Genomic DNA, 16,409 nt, shown 5'->3' on the forward strand with positions numbered 1-16,409 from the left:
ATCCCGGAGACCCAGGTTTGAGTCCCACATGGGGCTCCCTGCATGGAGCCTGCTTCTCCCTCTGCCTGTGTCTCTGCCTCTCTCTCTCTCTCTCTCTGTGTCTCTCATGAATAAATAAATGAAATCTTAAAAAAAAAAGATAATGAATAAAAGAGATCAGTCTACTGGATTTTAAAACCTTATGTGTCTCCAGTAATTATATTGTGTGGTACTGACAGAGGGGCAGACCCATAGATCAAAGTTAAAAACAGAGAACCTAGAAAAAGACTCACTTTTTGGTGAGTCTTAAATTGGACTCAAATATGTCCAATTAATTTTTGACAAATGTGGGACAACAATGGAGGAAAGACAGCCTTTAAGGGTGTCTGGGTGGCTCGGTGGGTTAAGCATCTGCTTTCGGCTCAGGTCATGATCCCATGGTCCTGGGATCAAGCCTCGTATCAGGCTCCTGCATAGCACGGAGTCTGCTTCGCCCTCCCCCTGCTTGTGTTCTCTGTGTGTGTGTGTGTGTAAAATAAATAAATGAAATCTTTAAAAAAAGAACTATTAAAACTTAACAGTAAAACACCAATCTAATTAGAAAAATGGGTAAAAGACATTTCCACTGGGATGCCTGGGTGGCTCAGTAGTTTGCCACCTTCAGCTCAGAGCGGGATCCCAGAGTCCCGGGATCAAGTCCCATATCAGGCTCCTCGCAGGGGAGCCTGCATCTCCCTCTGCCTATGTCTCTGCCTCTTTCTCTGTGTATCTCATGAATAAATAAAATCTTAAAAAAAAAAAAAAAAAGATATTTCCACCAAAGAGAATTTACAGATGGCAAATAAGCATGTGAAGAGATACTCAACATCATTAGCCATTAAAGAAATGTAAACTGAAACCACAGTGTGAGACCACCACACATTTAGCAGAATGGCTCAAATAAAAAGTGGTGACAACCAAAGAATATGTTGCTGGTGGGCATGTGAAAATGGCTTAGCCCCTCTGGAAATCAGTTTGTCAGTTTCAAAACACACAACATGCAGCTTTTCTGCAGCCCTCAGACCTTCACTGCAGCCACACATACCACTACCACCACCATGACACACTGTTCTTACCTCCATCAGACAAGTGCTTTGTAAAAAAAAAAAAAAAAAAAAAGACAAGTGCTTTGTCTTCTACCTCAAAGGACTTAGCAAATTTCCACTCACCTTTTTTTTTTTTTTAAAGGCATCCTTTCCTTTTTTTTTTTTTTTTTAAATTTTTATTTATTTATGATAGGCACACAGTGAGAGAGAGAGGCAGAGACACAGGCAGAGGGAGAAGCAGGCTCCATGCACTGGGAGCCCGACGTGGGATTTGATCCCGGGTCTCCAAGATCGCGCCCTAGGCCAAAGGCAGGCGCCAAACCGCTGCGCCACCCAGGGATCCCTCCACTCACCTTTTAAGGTTGACTTTTCCTTGATCTTCAGGCAGATATGGTCAGCCCCCTACCTTTCTTGGTGCTACCATTAATCCCGTGGTTGATTCTTACCTACACCTGAGGCTGTCCACTCCTCCTGGAAGTAGGGGCTCCAGAGTGAATCAGGTCTGGGCTAGGATCTTGACTACACTAGTCACTAGTCATGACCTTACACAAATTAGTTCACATCTCTTCAGCCTAAGTTTTATTGTCTGAAAAGTAGAATAACAAAAACAGTAGGGGATCCCTGGGTGGCTCAACGGTTGAGCATCTGCCTTCAGCCCAGGGCATGATCCTGGAGTCCGAGGATCAAGTTCCACATAGGGTTCCCTGCATGGAGCCTGCTTCTCCCTCTGCCTGTGTCTCTGCCTCTCTCTCTCTCTCTCTCTGTGTCTCTCATGAATAAATAAAATCTTTAAAAAAAAATTTTTTTTTTTAAATTTAGCATTGTGCCTGGCACATAGTAGGGGCTCAATAAATGCCAATTCTTATAATTGCTATAATTCTCATCAAACACTCTCATCCCTCCAAGCACACAAGCAGATTTGGAATACTGGGCTCCTTTATCTGTTTAAACAAAATGAGTCAGCTGTGAACAAAATCTTAAGTTCACAGTCCAAGGGAAAGAAAGCAGGGGCGCCTGGCTGGCTCAGTTGGTGGAATGAGAGACTTGATCTCAGGGGTTCAAGCCCCATGCTGGGTGTGGAGATTGTTTAAGAATCTTTTAAAAGAAAGCAATATTTAAATTAGCTTCAGAGGACAAAATATTACAATCCATGAATATCTAGAATTAAGTTAGGTTTTAGTCATTTCTGTGAAAAGGCAGATTCTATAGGTATAGATTTAAGATGCAACTCTCCTATGGAGGATAAGAAATAAAGATGTTCAATAAATACTTGACAAATGAAAGGAATGAGATGAAGATGTTCTGGAGAAAATAATCTATTTGCATTCATTTAACGCAACATTTACTCTACACACGTTATGTATCAAGCACTATGCTTGGTATCAGATACACAGAATACGAGAAAGTATAAGTAACTTGTCATGAGTTACAATGATATCTGCATTAAAATGACTGGAGACAAGGAGTGCCTGGGTGGCTCAGTTAGTCAAGCATCTGACTGAGGGTCATGATCTCAGTTCCTGGGTTCGAGCCCCACATCAGGTTCTGCACTCATCGGGAAGTCTGGTTCTGCCTCTCCCTCTGCTCCTCCCCCAGTTTGTGTTCTCTCTCAAATCAATGAATAAAATCTTAAAAAAAAAAAAAAACTAGAGACACAAGAAATCATTTTCTCCCTCTACTTAAAAGATTAAAATTGGATTCATCAAATCTCACAGAAGAAAAAATACACACATTTAACTTTTAGTTTTTTATTTTGTTTCAGACAGCTGGACGAGGCATCTACATTCTAGCACATCTTCTTAACAATCACTAAACAAATGAAAGACGACTTACTTATATATAAAAAGGCAAGGGAAAAAGGTCATGATTGTCTAACAGGGAATTTGAATCCCCAAATAAATTATCTTACAAAAATATCAAACTTGCTTTTCCACATCTCTACTGTTAAAAATGAAGGGAAAAAAATTCACATTAAAAAAAGTCTGCAGGCTGGTATAGCAAGATAATCATTTTTACATACTAAGTAAGTCCTTCAAATAAATATTTTAAACAAATTTAAGTTTTTCAAAAAAATAGGTCAAGTATTTACCCTATATTTGTTTGGTCCACCAGAAGACCGTTTATAAAACTGACATTAAACTGGACTGTATGTAGCTCATACCCTATGAGTAGTAACATACATATCACTGAGGCTGGGTATGCACAAGTGCATATTACATATATGTGAATGGCTACTGCTGTACATACTACTTTCGTAAGTAGTTTTACCCTGTAAAAACCCTATAGCCTATCACGAATCAAACTGCAAGGAAAGAAAAAAGAAAATACTTTGCCTATTGTAGACACTTGTTCAGTAATTTTTAATAACGCAAAAATTATCACACTTTTGGGACTTAAAGATTACTGAACATGAGATAAAATTCAATACTGCTGACAAATACTTGAATATGGAGAGCATATTCACCACTCAGGTGGAGAGCACACAAGTGAACGTATATTATAGAACTCTGGTGTCTCGCTGGTCTCTTCCTATTGCTTGATCCTAGAGTTTTACATGACCTTGGATCCTTAGAAGATATAAATTTAATCAGATAATGTTAAGTTTTTCTGTTCTAACAATCAACTTTCCAAGAAGTACACAGTGGCAGGATATAGGGCTTTCTGTATCTCCTCATACTTTAAAGGCCAATTTCATTTTTTATCGTGATGCTGAAATTTCAATTAACACTATGCTACAAGGAAGGCTGACCATACTACAGTTTTGTCCATAATAGTCAAATCTCTTATTGCTGATATATTCCAAAATAAATCCAGTAAACTATTCCCACTTCCAATGGCTTAACTACGAGATGAATCTAACAATTTTTTAAAAACCAATTACAATTAAACTGAGCTGGGGAGAGCTACGTTTTAAACCCTGTAAAACCACAGCCAATCACTCAAAAATCTAGAATACCAACACTTTCCATCCAGGATAGAAAAAAGAGCATCCAAAATAAAGAGAACAACAAGACTGCTCAAGTAACCAATCAAAAACCACTTCTCTGTTATTTGAGCTAATAGTTACTCGAAGCTTGAAGTTTCCTCCTTCGTTATTATTGGTGGATCCTAGAGTCACAGCTTCAATGTCAAATGTGACAGTGGACCCAGAAGTAACTGCTGGCAACTGATTAGTCATTTCTTTTCCATTTACAAAAACTGCACCTAAAATGTTAAGGTAAAGAGTCATTTACACATGAACAATAACAAAGAACTGAAACGGATTCAAGATGACTGATAACACAGGTCATTTCCCAACTCAGATCAAGAAAACATTTTAGAGTGCCAACTGGTCAAAAAGAATGCATTTCAATATGATAATTTTTTTTTTTTTCAGTATGATAATTAAACCCCATCCCTAAGGCAGGAGAAAAAGTTAAAGCTTTAATCACTTCTTAGAGTTTGGTCCAGGGTTCTAATGTTTTAGAATAGAGTTTCCTCACATGGACAGCATCTTAAGAAACATAACTCAATTACAAGATTAGATCTTGTGGAATAGCAACATAGTTGAATATGAAATAAACAAGAATCTTGTTCTACTACTGCTTGACCCATACCACAAAATATTAACACATCTCAAGAGGGGATTTTATTATTATTTTTTAAAGATTTTATTTATTTATTCATGAGAGACACAGAGAGAGGCAGAGACACAGGCAGAGGGAGAAGCAGACTCCATGCAGGGACCCCGATGCGGGACCCGATCCTGGGACTCCAGGATCACACCCTGGGCTGAAGGCAGGTGCTAAACCGCTGAGCTACCCAGGGATCCCTCAAGAGGGGATTTTAAACGTATAATTACTGTAGGGGTGCCTGGGTGGCTCAGTCAGTTAAGTGTCTGCCTTTGGTTCAGGTCATGATGTCAGGGTCCTGGAATGGAGCCCTGATTCGGGCTCCCTGCTCAGTGGGGAATCTGCTTCTCTCCCTCCCCACCCTTCTCATTCTCTCTCTCTCTCAAGTAAATAAATAAAATCTTTAGAAAAATAAAATTAAATAAAAAATAAAAGTGTGATTACTATAGAGTAAGAGGTCAAAGAACTCTAGGGAGATAGAACAAATTAACCAAACCTTCGTTTCGGTTCATCAATCGATGTTGAATTTAGATGACCTACACACACAGAATCCAGAGACAGACTGCCTGGTCCAAATCTCAACTCAGTTACCTCTAAGCTATGGGAGTTTAAGCTGGTCACTCAACCTCTCTGTGGTTCAGTTTTCATCATCTATAAAATGAATATAATACTTCTCCCGACCTCAACAAGTTGTTAAAAGGATTAAATGATTTATTATTTGTAAAGGGAATAGAATAATGCCTGGTACACAGCAGCCATACAGATATATCATAAAGACTTAAACTTTCTCATCTCCTGCTACAAATGTGTGATGTTAGGACAGATTCATAACTTATTACTGTAATTCATGTATTTTAAAAATAACACCAGTTATGTATCTCTTACCATTTGTACTAATGCACACTGCTTGATCACGCTGCAGAGAGTCATATCCATTCTGTTTTTCTGCACACACACCTATACTATCTCTCCTGTCTGGCTGTCCCACAGTTTCAACTCTGTAAACATGGAAGAAAGGTCGTTAATTTTTTTTAAAACATGATATCTAACAGTTACTAAGGTTAAAAAGAGTAACCTCATCATAATTGCTCTTAATAATAGCTAACAATGATTCAGTACTTCCTAAATTCCAGGCATTGATCTAAAAACTTGTATCAGTCATTTCACTGAGTTCACCGAACAACCCATGAGGTAGGTGTTATTATTACCATACCTCTTTTATACATAAGAAAAAACACGATTAAAAAGAAGCTAAATAACCTGACCCTGATCACCTAGCTGAATGCTGGACCCAAAATAGGAATTCAGGCATTCTCATTGTAGGCTCTAGAGTAACTACTTACAGCTATGACAATGCATTCCCATTTTATGTTCCAGCTCTAAACAATAAAAAATGTGTCATACTTGCCAATATAGAAACTGTTATAGTTTCTAGTGACTGTTAACTGCCATCACCATTCAATGTGAGAGTCTATGCAGTTGTTTGATTACTGTTATCAAATATTTAAGGTCTTTAAGAATAGACATTATAATTTGTATAAAATGGATAATACAATTATTAACATATTTTGCTTGGAGAACATCATATGTGGAAGGTTCAAACATTTCTTTGTGTTTTAGTCTCAAAATACATCATCACGCACTCTGGAAATAGGAAACTTACATATAGTCAACCTACATCTCTACTACCAGATGCATCTTTCCCTGTGTTCCAGAAAGCCAGACTTCACAGGACAGAAAAAGAAAAACTAGCAAGGAACAGAATGTAGTTTTACCCAAGGAAGATGGGATTATTTATACTTGGCATGGCCTCAAAATGTCTTTTGTTGCAAAGTGGCAAACATGCAGGATCAAAATAAATAGTCGGCAGGTTTCTGAAGTCATTTCACTTCTAAACCAGCAGTCTTAAGAAGTGTGCGGAAAAGGAGAGCCATGCCAGCAATCCTCAGTCCCAGTCCTCCTACCACAGAAACACTGCTGTTAACAATGAGATACAGACCACAATGGCTTTATGAGATTCCAGAACCCAGTTAAGAAGCTGCAGTACCCCAGGAGCACCTGGGTGGCTCAGTGGATGAGCATCTGCCTTCAGCTCAGGTTGTGATGTGGGGTCCTGAGATCGAGTCCCTCATCAGGCTTCCTACAGGGAGCCTGCTTCTCCCTCTGCCTATGTCTCTGCCTCTCTCTGTGTGTCTCTCTCATGAATAAATAAATAAAATCTAAAAAAAAAAGAGAGAGAGAGAGAGAGAGAGAGAAGAAGAAGAAGAAGCTGCAGGACCCCAAGGGAGCACAAGCTGAAAACAGTGGCACTGAAATGGGTAAGAAAAAAGATTTCACTTTCCCATGTCAGTCCCTGTCCCAAGCTACATAGCTCGGTGCCTGGTAAGAACTACCCCAGCTTCTGACTTTTCCTTTGGAATGGGGAGAGAGAAAGGAGTGGACCCAGCATCCAACGTTCCAACTCTTCAGAAGGTTGCCTGAAGGGCTGATTTCGTTGTGTCTAAATGGTTTTAAGACCAAAGAAATGGAGGGGTGGAATCCAACAGCCAGTATGACTTGGTGTGATTGGAAGCAGGTGCATAATTTAAGGCTTCTCTCCTTTGGAAGAAAAGAGAAGAGCTGCATGTGCTTCTGTACCAGCTTTTCACAGGGCTGCTCAAGGAAATGGTATCTGTCTGACTGCATGTAGGCACTGCTGGGGAGTTGGCAAGCTCTGGATGCCTGGTAGCCACTGAGTACAAGAGAACAAGGCTGCTTGCTGCTGTCACATCAGAGAACAGGCAGTGCCACACACAGGCACCAGAGGGAGTAAGAGATTACAAACTCCTGAAAGACCCACAAGCCCAGGGAAATAACATCCTCCCAAAGAAGGTTGCAGAGGCCCCCCACATCTCTAGCTGAGTTCATTTGTAAGGCTCTTTTCCTGTACAAAATCAAGTCATAAAAACTGGGAGAGGGGGCTGTTTTCTCAGATGTATAGAGCCTAACACAAAATTATAAGATATATGGAGAAACAGGGAAACACGGCCCAAACAAAAAAACCAAAATACACATAGGGGTGCCTGGGTGGCTCAGTCATTTAAGCATCTGCCTTTGGCTCAGGTCATGATCCCAGTGTCCTAAGATTGAGCCTCACATGGTGCTCCCTGCTCAGCAGGAAGCCTGCTTCTCCCTCTGCCTCTGTCTCCCTCTGCTGCTCCCCTTACTTATGCTCTGTGAAATAAATAAATAAAATCTTAAAAAAAAAACCAAAACCAACAACTAAAATAGATCTCAAAAAAATTATCCTAATGGGGGTGCATGGATGGCTCTGTCAGTTGAGTGTCCAACTCTTGATTTTGGCTCAGGTCATGATCTAGGGGTTGTGAGATCAAGTCCCATGTTGGGCTCTGTGCTCAGCTCGGAGTCTATTGGAAATTGTTCCCCTTTCCTCTCTCTCCCCACACTTGAGCTCACATGCACTCTCTCTCTCTCTCTCAAATAAATAAAATCTTTTTAAAAATTATCCTAATGAAATAGAGACATTTGAATTACCTGACAAACTATTCAAAACAACTCTCAAAGATGCTCTACAAGCTCAAGAAAATAAGACGTGTAAAATAAGAATACCAACAAAGAGATACAAAAACAACAACAACAACAACACAGAACAACTAAACAGGTATTTTGGACCAGAAGAATACAAGAGTAACTAAAAAATTCACAGGAGGAGTGCAACATCACACAATCAAGTAGGAGAAAGAAACATCAAATTAGAAGACGGGTCATTTAAAATTATCCAAGAAAGGCTGCCTGGGTGGGTCAGTTGGTTAAGCATCTGTCTTCAGCTCAGGTCATGATCCCAGGGGTCTGGGACTGAGCCCCACATAGGGCTCCCTGGTACGTGGGGAGCCTGCTTCTCCCTCTCCCTCTGCCTGCTCTTCCCCCTGCTTGTTCTCTTGCTTTCTCTCTCCCTCCCTGTCAAACAAATAAAATCTTAAAAAAAAAAAGAAGTTACCCAATGACAGGGACAAGAGAAAAAAAATGAAAAAGAATGAAGAAAAGTCTAAGGAACTTATGGAGAAGAAAGGGGCAGAATCTTCATTTAAGGAAATAATGGTTGAAAATTTCCAAAATATGGAGTAGGCAATGGACATCTAGATTCAAGAAGCCTAATGGAACAATGCCTGGGTGGCTCAGTGGTTGAGTGTCTACCTTCGAATCAGGACATGATCCCAGAGTTCTGGGATAGTCTTGCATTAGGCTCCCTGCAAGGTCTGCTTCTCCCTTTGCCTGTGTCTCCGCCTCTCTCTATGTCTCTCCTGAATAAATACATAAAAATCTTTTTTTTTAATTTTTATTTATTTATGATAGTCACAGAGAGAGAGAGAGAGAGAGGCAGAGACATAGGCAGAGGGAGAAGCAGGCTCTATGCACCAGGAGCCCGACGTGGGATTCGATCCCGGGTCTCCAGGATCGCACCCTGGGCCAAAGGCAGGCGCTAAACCACTGTGCCGCCCAGGGATACCAAAAATCTTTTTTTTTTTTTTAACATTTTATTTATTTATTCAGGAGAGAGAGAAAGAGAGAGAGAGAGAGAAAGAGGCAGAGACACAGGCAGAGGGAAAAGCAGGCTCCATGCAAGAAGCTGGATGCGGGATTCCATCCCGGGACTCCAGGACCATGCCCTGGGCCGAAGGCAGGTGCTAAACCGCTGAGCCACCCAGGGATCCCCCAATACATAAAAATCATAAAAAAGAAGAAGAAGCCTAATGGACACCAACTAGGATGAACTCAAGAAATCACATCGAAACACATTATAATCAAATTGCCCAAAGTCAAAGACAGAATTTTTACACCATCAAGAGAAAAGCGATTCATCATATACAAGGAAGTTCACATAAGACTATCAGTGAGGGCTTCTGGGTGGCTCAGCTGGTTAAGTGCCTAATTCTTGACTGATTCTGGCTCAGGTCATGATCTCTGGGTCATGAGATCGAGGCCCCGCGTCCATCTCATGACCCTGAGATCCCTGCACCCAATGGGGAGTCTGCCTATCCCTCTCCCTTTCCCTCTGTCCCTCCCCCTGTTCTCTCTTTCTCTCTTAAATCAATCAATCAATCAAATCTTTTTTTAAAAGGCTATCAGCGGACATCCCAGGTGGCTCAGAGGTTTAGTGCCGCCTTCAGCCCAGGGTGTGATCCTGGAGTCCGGGATTGAATCCCTCATGGGGTTTCCTGCATGAAGCCTGCTTCTCCCTCTGCCTGTGTCTCTGCCTCTCTCTGTGTCTCTCATGAATAAATAAATAAAATCCTAAAAAAAAAAAAAGACTATCAGTGTATTTCTAAGTAGAAACTTTGTAGTCAAGAAAGGAGTGGAGTAATATATTCAAAGTGCTTAAAAGGGAAAAAAACTCTGCCAACCAAGAATACAATATCTGGCAAACTGTCCTTAAAAAAGAGGAATAAATAGACATTCCTACAAAAGCTGAAGGAGTTCATCAACACCAGACCTGCTTCACAAGAAAAGCTAGAAGGTAAATACACAGATAAATATAGAACACCATAATACTATAATAATAGTAGTGGGTAAATCAGCCTAAAATACATTGTTAAAACTATAAGATGTTTTATGTAAGCCTTACGGTAATCACAAATAAAATAATTACAGAAGACACACTACAGAAAATGAAAAAGGAATAAAAACATGTCACTACAAAAAAAAAATCAATGAAACACAAAAGATGGCAATGAGAGAGGAAAAGAGAAACCAAAAAGCTACAAGACAGCAAATAATGACAAAATGACAATAGTAATACCTTAGCTATCAATAATCACTTTAAATCTAAATGGATTAAATTCCATCTATGTATTAAGCTCTATCTATGAAAGTTAGAATAACTGATAAGTATAAAAGATTCAATTATATTTTGTCTAAAACAGGCTCACTTGAGATTTAAGGAGAGGGTAGGAAAAGATATTCCAACAAATGGTAACCAAAAGAGAACAGAGATGGCCATACTTAAATCAGACAAAATAGATTTTTATGTCACAAAATAACAAAAGAAGCAAAGACATTATATAATGATAAAAGGGTCAACTTACCTGTAAGATACAACAATTATTAATACATATGCACCTAATATCAGATCACTCAAATATATAAAGCAAATATTGACAGAACTAAAAGGAAAAATAGTTACACAATAATAGGAGATTTCAATATCCCACTTTTGTTTTAAATATTTATTTATTTATTTATTTATTTATTTATTTATTTATTTATTTATTTATGATAGGCATAGAGAGAAAGAGAGGCAGAGATTCAGGAGGAGGGAGAAGCAGGCTCCATGCCGGGAGCCCAACGCGGGACTCGATCCCAGGACTCCAGTATCACGCCCTGGGCCAAAGGCAGGCGCCAAACTGCCGAGCCACCCAGGGATCCCTCAATATCCCACTTTGATAATAGAACATACAGATAGAGAATCAGTAAGGGCAGTAAGGGCTCAGCAGTTTAGCGCCGCCTTTGGCCCAGGGTGTGACCCTGGAGACCCGGGATCGAGTCCCATGTCACGCTTCCTGCATGGAGCCTGCTTCTCCTTCTGCCTGTGTCTTTGCCTCTCTCTCTCTCTCTGTGTCTCTCATAAAAAAATAAAATAAAATATAAAATAAAATATAAAATAAAATAAAATGAAATAAAAAAGAAAATCCGCAAGAACAGAAGATTTGAACAACACCATAAACCAAATGAACATAACAACACCAACAGAACATTTTACCCAGCAGAAGTAGAATACACATTCTTCACAAGCACACGTAGAACATTGTCCTAGATGCATCACGTTAGGTCAAAAATCATAACAAATTTAAGAATGTTAAAAATCGGGATCCCTGGGTGGCGCAGCGGTTTGGCGCCTGCCTTTAGCCCAGGGCGCGATCCTGGAGACCCGGGATCGAATCCCATGTCGGGCTCCCGGTGCATGGAGCCTGCTTCTCCCTCTGCCTATGTCTCTGCCTCTCTCTCTCTCTCTCTCTCTCTCTCTGTGACTATCATAAATAAAAAATAAATAAATAAATAAATAATGTTAAAAATCACACTATGTATATTTTCTGACAATAGAATAAAACTAGGAATTAATGGCAGAAGGAAAACTAGAAAATTTCAGTATTGTCACGCTAGATGGCCATATACCTCTCAGAACAATGGGAGCATCATGTTTGGAACTCCCCCAGATCTTGCCCTTTGGTGGGTTATGATTTATACCCTTTTGCTATAACAAAACTATAATCATAAATGTATACTTTCCTAAGTTCTGTGAGTCATTCTAAAAAATTATAGCATTTGAGGGTGGTCATGGGAACCCTGGAATTTGTAGCTATCTCTGTAGTTAGAAGTGAGGGTGGGTCCTGGGGACCCCTGAACTTGCAGCTGGTAGCTGAAGTGAGGGCAGTCTTTTGGTGGACTATGCTTTTCTTATCCTTGAGATAAGAAAACTTGGCCAACTTGTTGCAAGTACACTTTTTCAGTAAAGATTTATTTATTTACTTACTTAAAGATTTATTTATTTGGGAAGGGGGAAGGGCAGAGGGAGAGGGAGAGAATCTCAAGCAGACTCCCAGCTAAATAGCAGGGCTCAATCTCACGCCCCTGAGATCATGACATGAGCTGAAACCAAGAGTCAGATACTTAACTGACTGAGCCACCCACATGCCCCATCAGTATACTTTTTACATCAATAATTCAAACAAAATTTCATTAAATCAACTACAAGTTGTAAAACAGAAAAGACCTTCAATACAGTGGAAAAAACATCCTGGAAAGAAGGAAAAAACCCTCCTAATTTGAATAAATTACAAAGTAATTCCTAAAAGCATCTTTCACCAAAACAGCATGTAATAAATAAGTTGGTCTGAACATGGAATGAACCAGGTAAGTAAATGCTAATATACCTGAGACACAGAAAATTATATTCATAGTTGACTAAAAAATAGAATGGACTTTTAAAATCACTGAATTTTTAAGTTGCAAGACAAGTAGTCAGGACATTATATCCTAAAACTACTGTAGTTGTTCTCTCACATAAAACAAGTTTTGTAAGAAACTACATAACAGGGGATCCCTGGATGGCGCAGCGGTTTGGCACCTGCCTTTGGCCCAGGGCGCGATCCTGGAGACCCGGGATCGAGTCCCACGTCAGGCTCCCGGTGCATGGAGCCTGCTTCTCCCTCTGCCTATGTCTCTGCCTCTCTCTCTCTGTGTGTGTGACTATCATAAATAAATAAAAATTAAAAACAAAACAAAACAAACAAAACTACATAACAGGGCAGCCCTGGTGGCACAGTGGTTTAGCACCACCTGCAGCCTAGGGTGTGATCCTGGAGACTGGGGATCAAGTCCCACATCAGGTTCCATGCATGGAGCCTGCTTCTCCCTCTGCCTGTGTCTCTGCCTCTCTCTCTCTCTCTCTCTCTCTCTCTCTCACTGTCTCTATGAATAAATAAAATCTTTTTTAAAAATTTATTTATTTATTTATTTATTTATTTATTTATTTATTTATTTATTTATGATAGAGAGAGAGAGAGAGAGAGGCAGAGACATAGGCAGAGGGAGAAGCAGGCTCCATGCACCGGGAGCCCGATGTGGGATTTGATCCTCGGTCTCCAGGATCGCACCCTGGGCCAAAGGCAGGCGCTAAACCTCTGCGCCACCCAGGGATCCCCTGAATAAATAAAATCTTAAAAAAAAAAAAGAAACTACATAACAAAGAAAAATGCTATACAAAATAATTTATGGCAAGGTAGAGTGACTTCCTCTAATGCAAGTAAGTATAACTGAAATGTAATTAATAGAAAACTGACTTATGGGCAAGTTACTAGAAATACACCCACTGCATTAAAGCAAAGGAGTAGAATGTCCTTCATAATAATTTTTCTCAAAGTAAAATATTCTGAGAGAGAACATGGCCCAAAACAGGAGCAAATCTATGGCAACAAGAGGGCTAACCTATTATTCCTATTACTCTGCACTTTGGCTAATTTTGATTAGATTTAAGTGACACAACCTCTTTCCTACACAATCTCAAACTTTTACATCACAGTGAATGCTTGCAGCAAAATAAAAAAATTCAGTTGCTTAGCAAATTAAATATATGAAAAACATCCAACTTTATGATAAATATAATAAAATGAAATTTTTATTTTAGCCTAGCAGCTACAGATTTATTAAAAAACAGCAATATTTAATACTGACAAGGATTCAGTGATATCAGTATCCTCACACGCTGCTGGGAAGAGTCTAAAGTGCTTCCAGGAACACAGCCAATTAGACCGTGTGTCACCAACAGGAAAACTAGCCCAAGGAATAGAAAATGACCATGTATCAACAAAGAGGGTCATGGCACAGCTTGATATATCAGAAGTACCTTGTCAACTAATGGCAAAGAAGGATCTCCGAAATACATTTGAAATAGAAATACATTGCTTACTATACAAATCCTAAAATAGCTTTTATCCTTTCTCAAAACAAAACTGATGACCTAAATTAGTCCTATATCTACTACAGAAATTGGAAATCTTCCAACAAAGAAAATTCTAGGATCGCAAATTGATTGGTGAATTCTACCAAACATTTAAGGAAGAAAAAAATACCAATTTTACACAAACAGTTCTGGAAACAAAAGAGGAAGAAACACTTCGCACCTCATTTTATAAGGCTGGTCAAAACCAAAACCATCATAACAAAAAAAGAAATCTCTCTCTCATGAAGAGTTATAAAAATCCCCAACAAAATATTAAAAACCAAATTTTGCAATATACATTATATATGACAAAGTGAAGTTTCTCTGGGGAATGCAAAACTGGTTCGATGTTCAAAAATCTATCATTGCAATTCACCATATTAACAGAAGAAAAATGGTATGATTACCTTAACAGATGTATAAAAATAATTAGACAAAATTAAATATTCGCTTATAGATAAAACTCTCAGCAAAGCACAATTAGAAGGAAACTTTCTTAACCTGATAGAAGGTATCTACAAAAAACCTACAGCTGAGGCACCTGGTTGGCTCTGTCAGTAGAGAATGCTACTCTTGATCTCAGGGTTGTAAGTTTGAGCCCCACCCTGGGTGCAGAGATTACTTAAAAATAAAATCCTTAAGAAACCAAAAGAACCCTACAGCTAGCATCATTCTTAATGTGAAAGACTGAATGCTTTCCTGCTGAGATGTGGAGTAAGTATGTCTATTTCAAAACTGCTATTCAGAGTCATACTTTATTTTTTTTTTAAGATTTTATTTATTTATTCATGAGAGACACAGAGAAAGAGAGAGAGGCAGAGACATAGGCAGAGAGAAGCAGGCCACGCAGGAAGCCCGACATGGGACACGATCCCGGACACCAGGATCACGCCCTGGGCTGAAGGCAGGCACTAAACCGCTGAGTCACCCAGGCATCCCTAGAGTCACACTTCTTAGCCAGTGTAATAAAGACAATAGAAAAATAAATAAATAAAGACAATAGAAAGAAATAACAAAACACTGATGAAAAAACATTTTTTTTAAAAACTAAATTAAAAAATATACCATATCCATAGATTGGAACAATCAAAATATTAAAATGCCAATTACTTCCAAACTGATCTATAGATTCAAGTCAATCTCAATCAAAATCCCAGTAAAAGAATTTTTCTTAGAAATGGGCAAGCTAAATCTAAAGTTAAATAGAAAGAAGAACTAGAATAGTTAAAAAGAGAATAAAGTTGGAATAATTCTACCTGATATCAAGACAATATAAATCTACAGTAATCAAGATTATAGTTCTAAGAAATGAGAAACACACAGATCAGTGAAATAGAGTCCAGGAACAGATCCCACACATAAGTCAATTCATTTTGACAAAGGTGAAAGGACAATTCAATGGAGAGAGGACAGTCTTTTCAACAAATAGTGCAGGAACTATCAAATCAGATACAAAACAAAACTCAATTCAATCCATATTTCACATATTATACTAAATGTAATTCTAAATGGCTCATAGATCTGAATGTAAAATTTAAAAACATAAGGCGTCTAGAAGAAAAAAAAAATCTTTTGACCTTTCATTAGGGCAAAGATTTCTTGGATACAACTCCAAAATGCATTGGATGTATTTCATCAAAATTAACAACTTCTACTCCCCAAGTGTTATTATTAAGAAAATGAAAAGACAGGGATGCTTGATGGCTCAGTAGTTCAGTGCTTGTCTTGGGCCCAGGGCATGATCCCAGAGTCCGGGGATGGAGTCCCACATCGGGCTCCCTGCATGGAGCCTGCTTCTCCCTCTGCCTGTGTCTCTGCCTCTCTCTCTCTGTGTCTCTCATGAATAAATAATAAAATCTTAAAAAAAAAAAAAAAAAATGAAAGGACAAACCTTAGACTGGTTAAAAAAAGCAAAAAACAAAAAACAACTAACATTTTAGAAACATGTAACAAAAGACTTATATTCATCAAATTTCAATAGCCTGGGTGGCTTAGTCAGTTAAGCATCTGCCTTTGGCTCAGGTCATGACCCCAGAGTCCTAAGACTGGCTCCCTGCTCAGTGGGGAGCCTGCTTCTCCCTCTCCCTCTGCCCCCTCCCCTGCTCCTGCTTTCTCTCTCTCTCTCTGCTCTCTCTTTCAAATAAAATCTTTTTAAAAATTTTTTTATAAATAGGCAATAGATTTGAAAAGACACTTCACCAATGAAGATATACAAATGGCCAATAAGTGAGTACATGA

General features: G+C 39.1%; 1 protein-coding gene across 1 annotated transcript in view; it reads right to left on the reverse strand.

Annotated features, from left to right (window-relative positions):
* Positions 1-2,796: 2,796 nt before the first annotated feature.
* Positions 2,797-16,409, reverse strand: part of CRLF3 (cytokine receptor like factor 3) — a 45,153-nt gene continuing 31,540 nt past the window's right edge. Inside the window, exons 7-8 of the mRNA XM_041725963.1 lie at positions 5,561-5,673; positions 2,797-4,268 (exon numbers count right to left, since the gene is read on the reverse strand). Coding sequence (XP_041581897.1) covers positions 4,012-4,268; positions 5,561-5,673 — 370 coding nt within the window. The 3' untranslated portion in view covers positions 2,797-4,011. The remainder of the gene's footprint in view (positions 4,269-5,560; positions 5,674-16,409) is intronic.

This window comes from Vulpes lagopus, chromosome 12, assembly GCF_018345385.1.
Source record: "Vulpes lagopus strain Blue_001 chromosome 12, ASM1834538v1, whole genome shotgun sequence".
Taxonomy (NCBI): Eukaryota; Metazoa; Chordata; class Mammalia; order Carnivora; family Canidae; genus Vulpes; species Vulpes lagopus.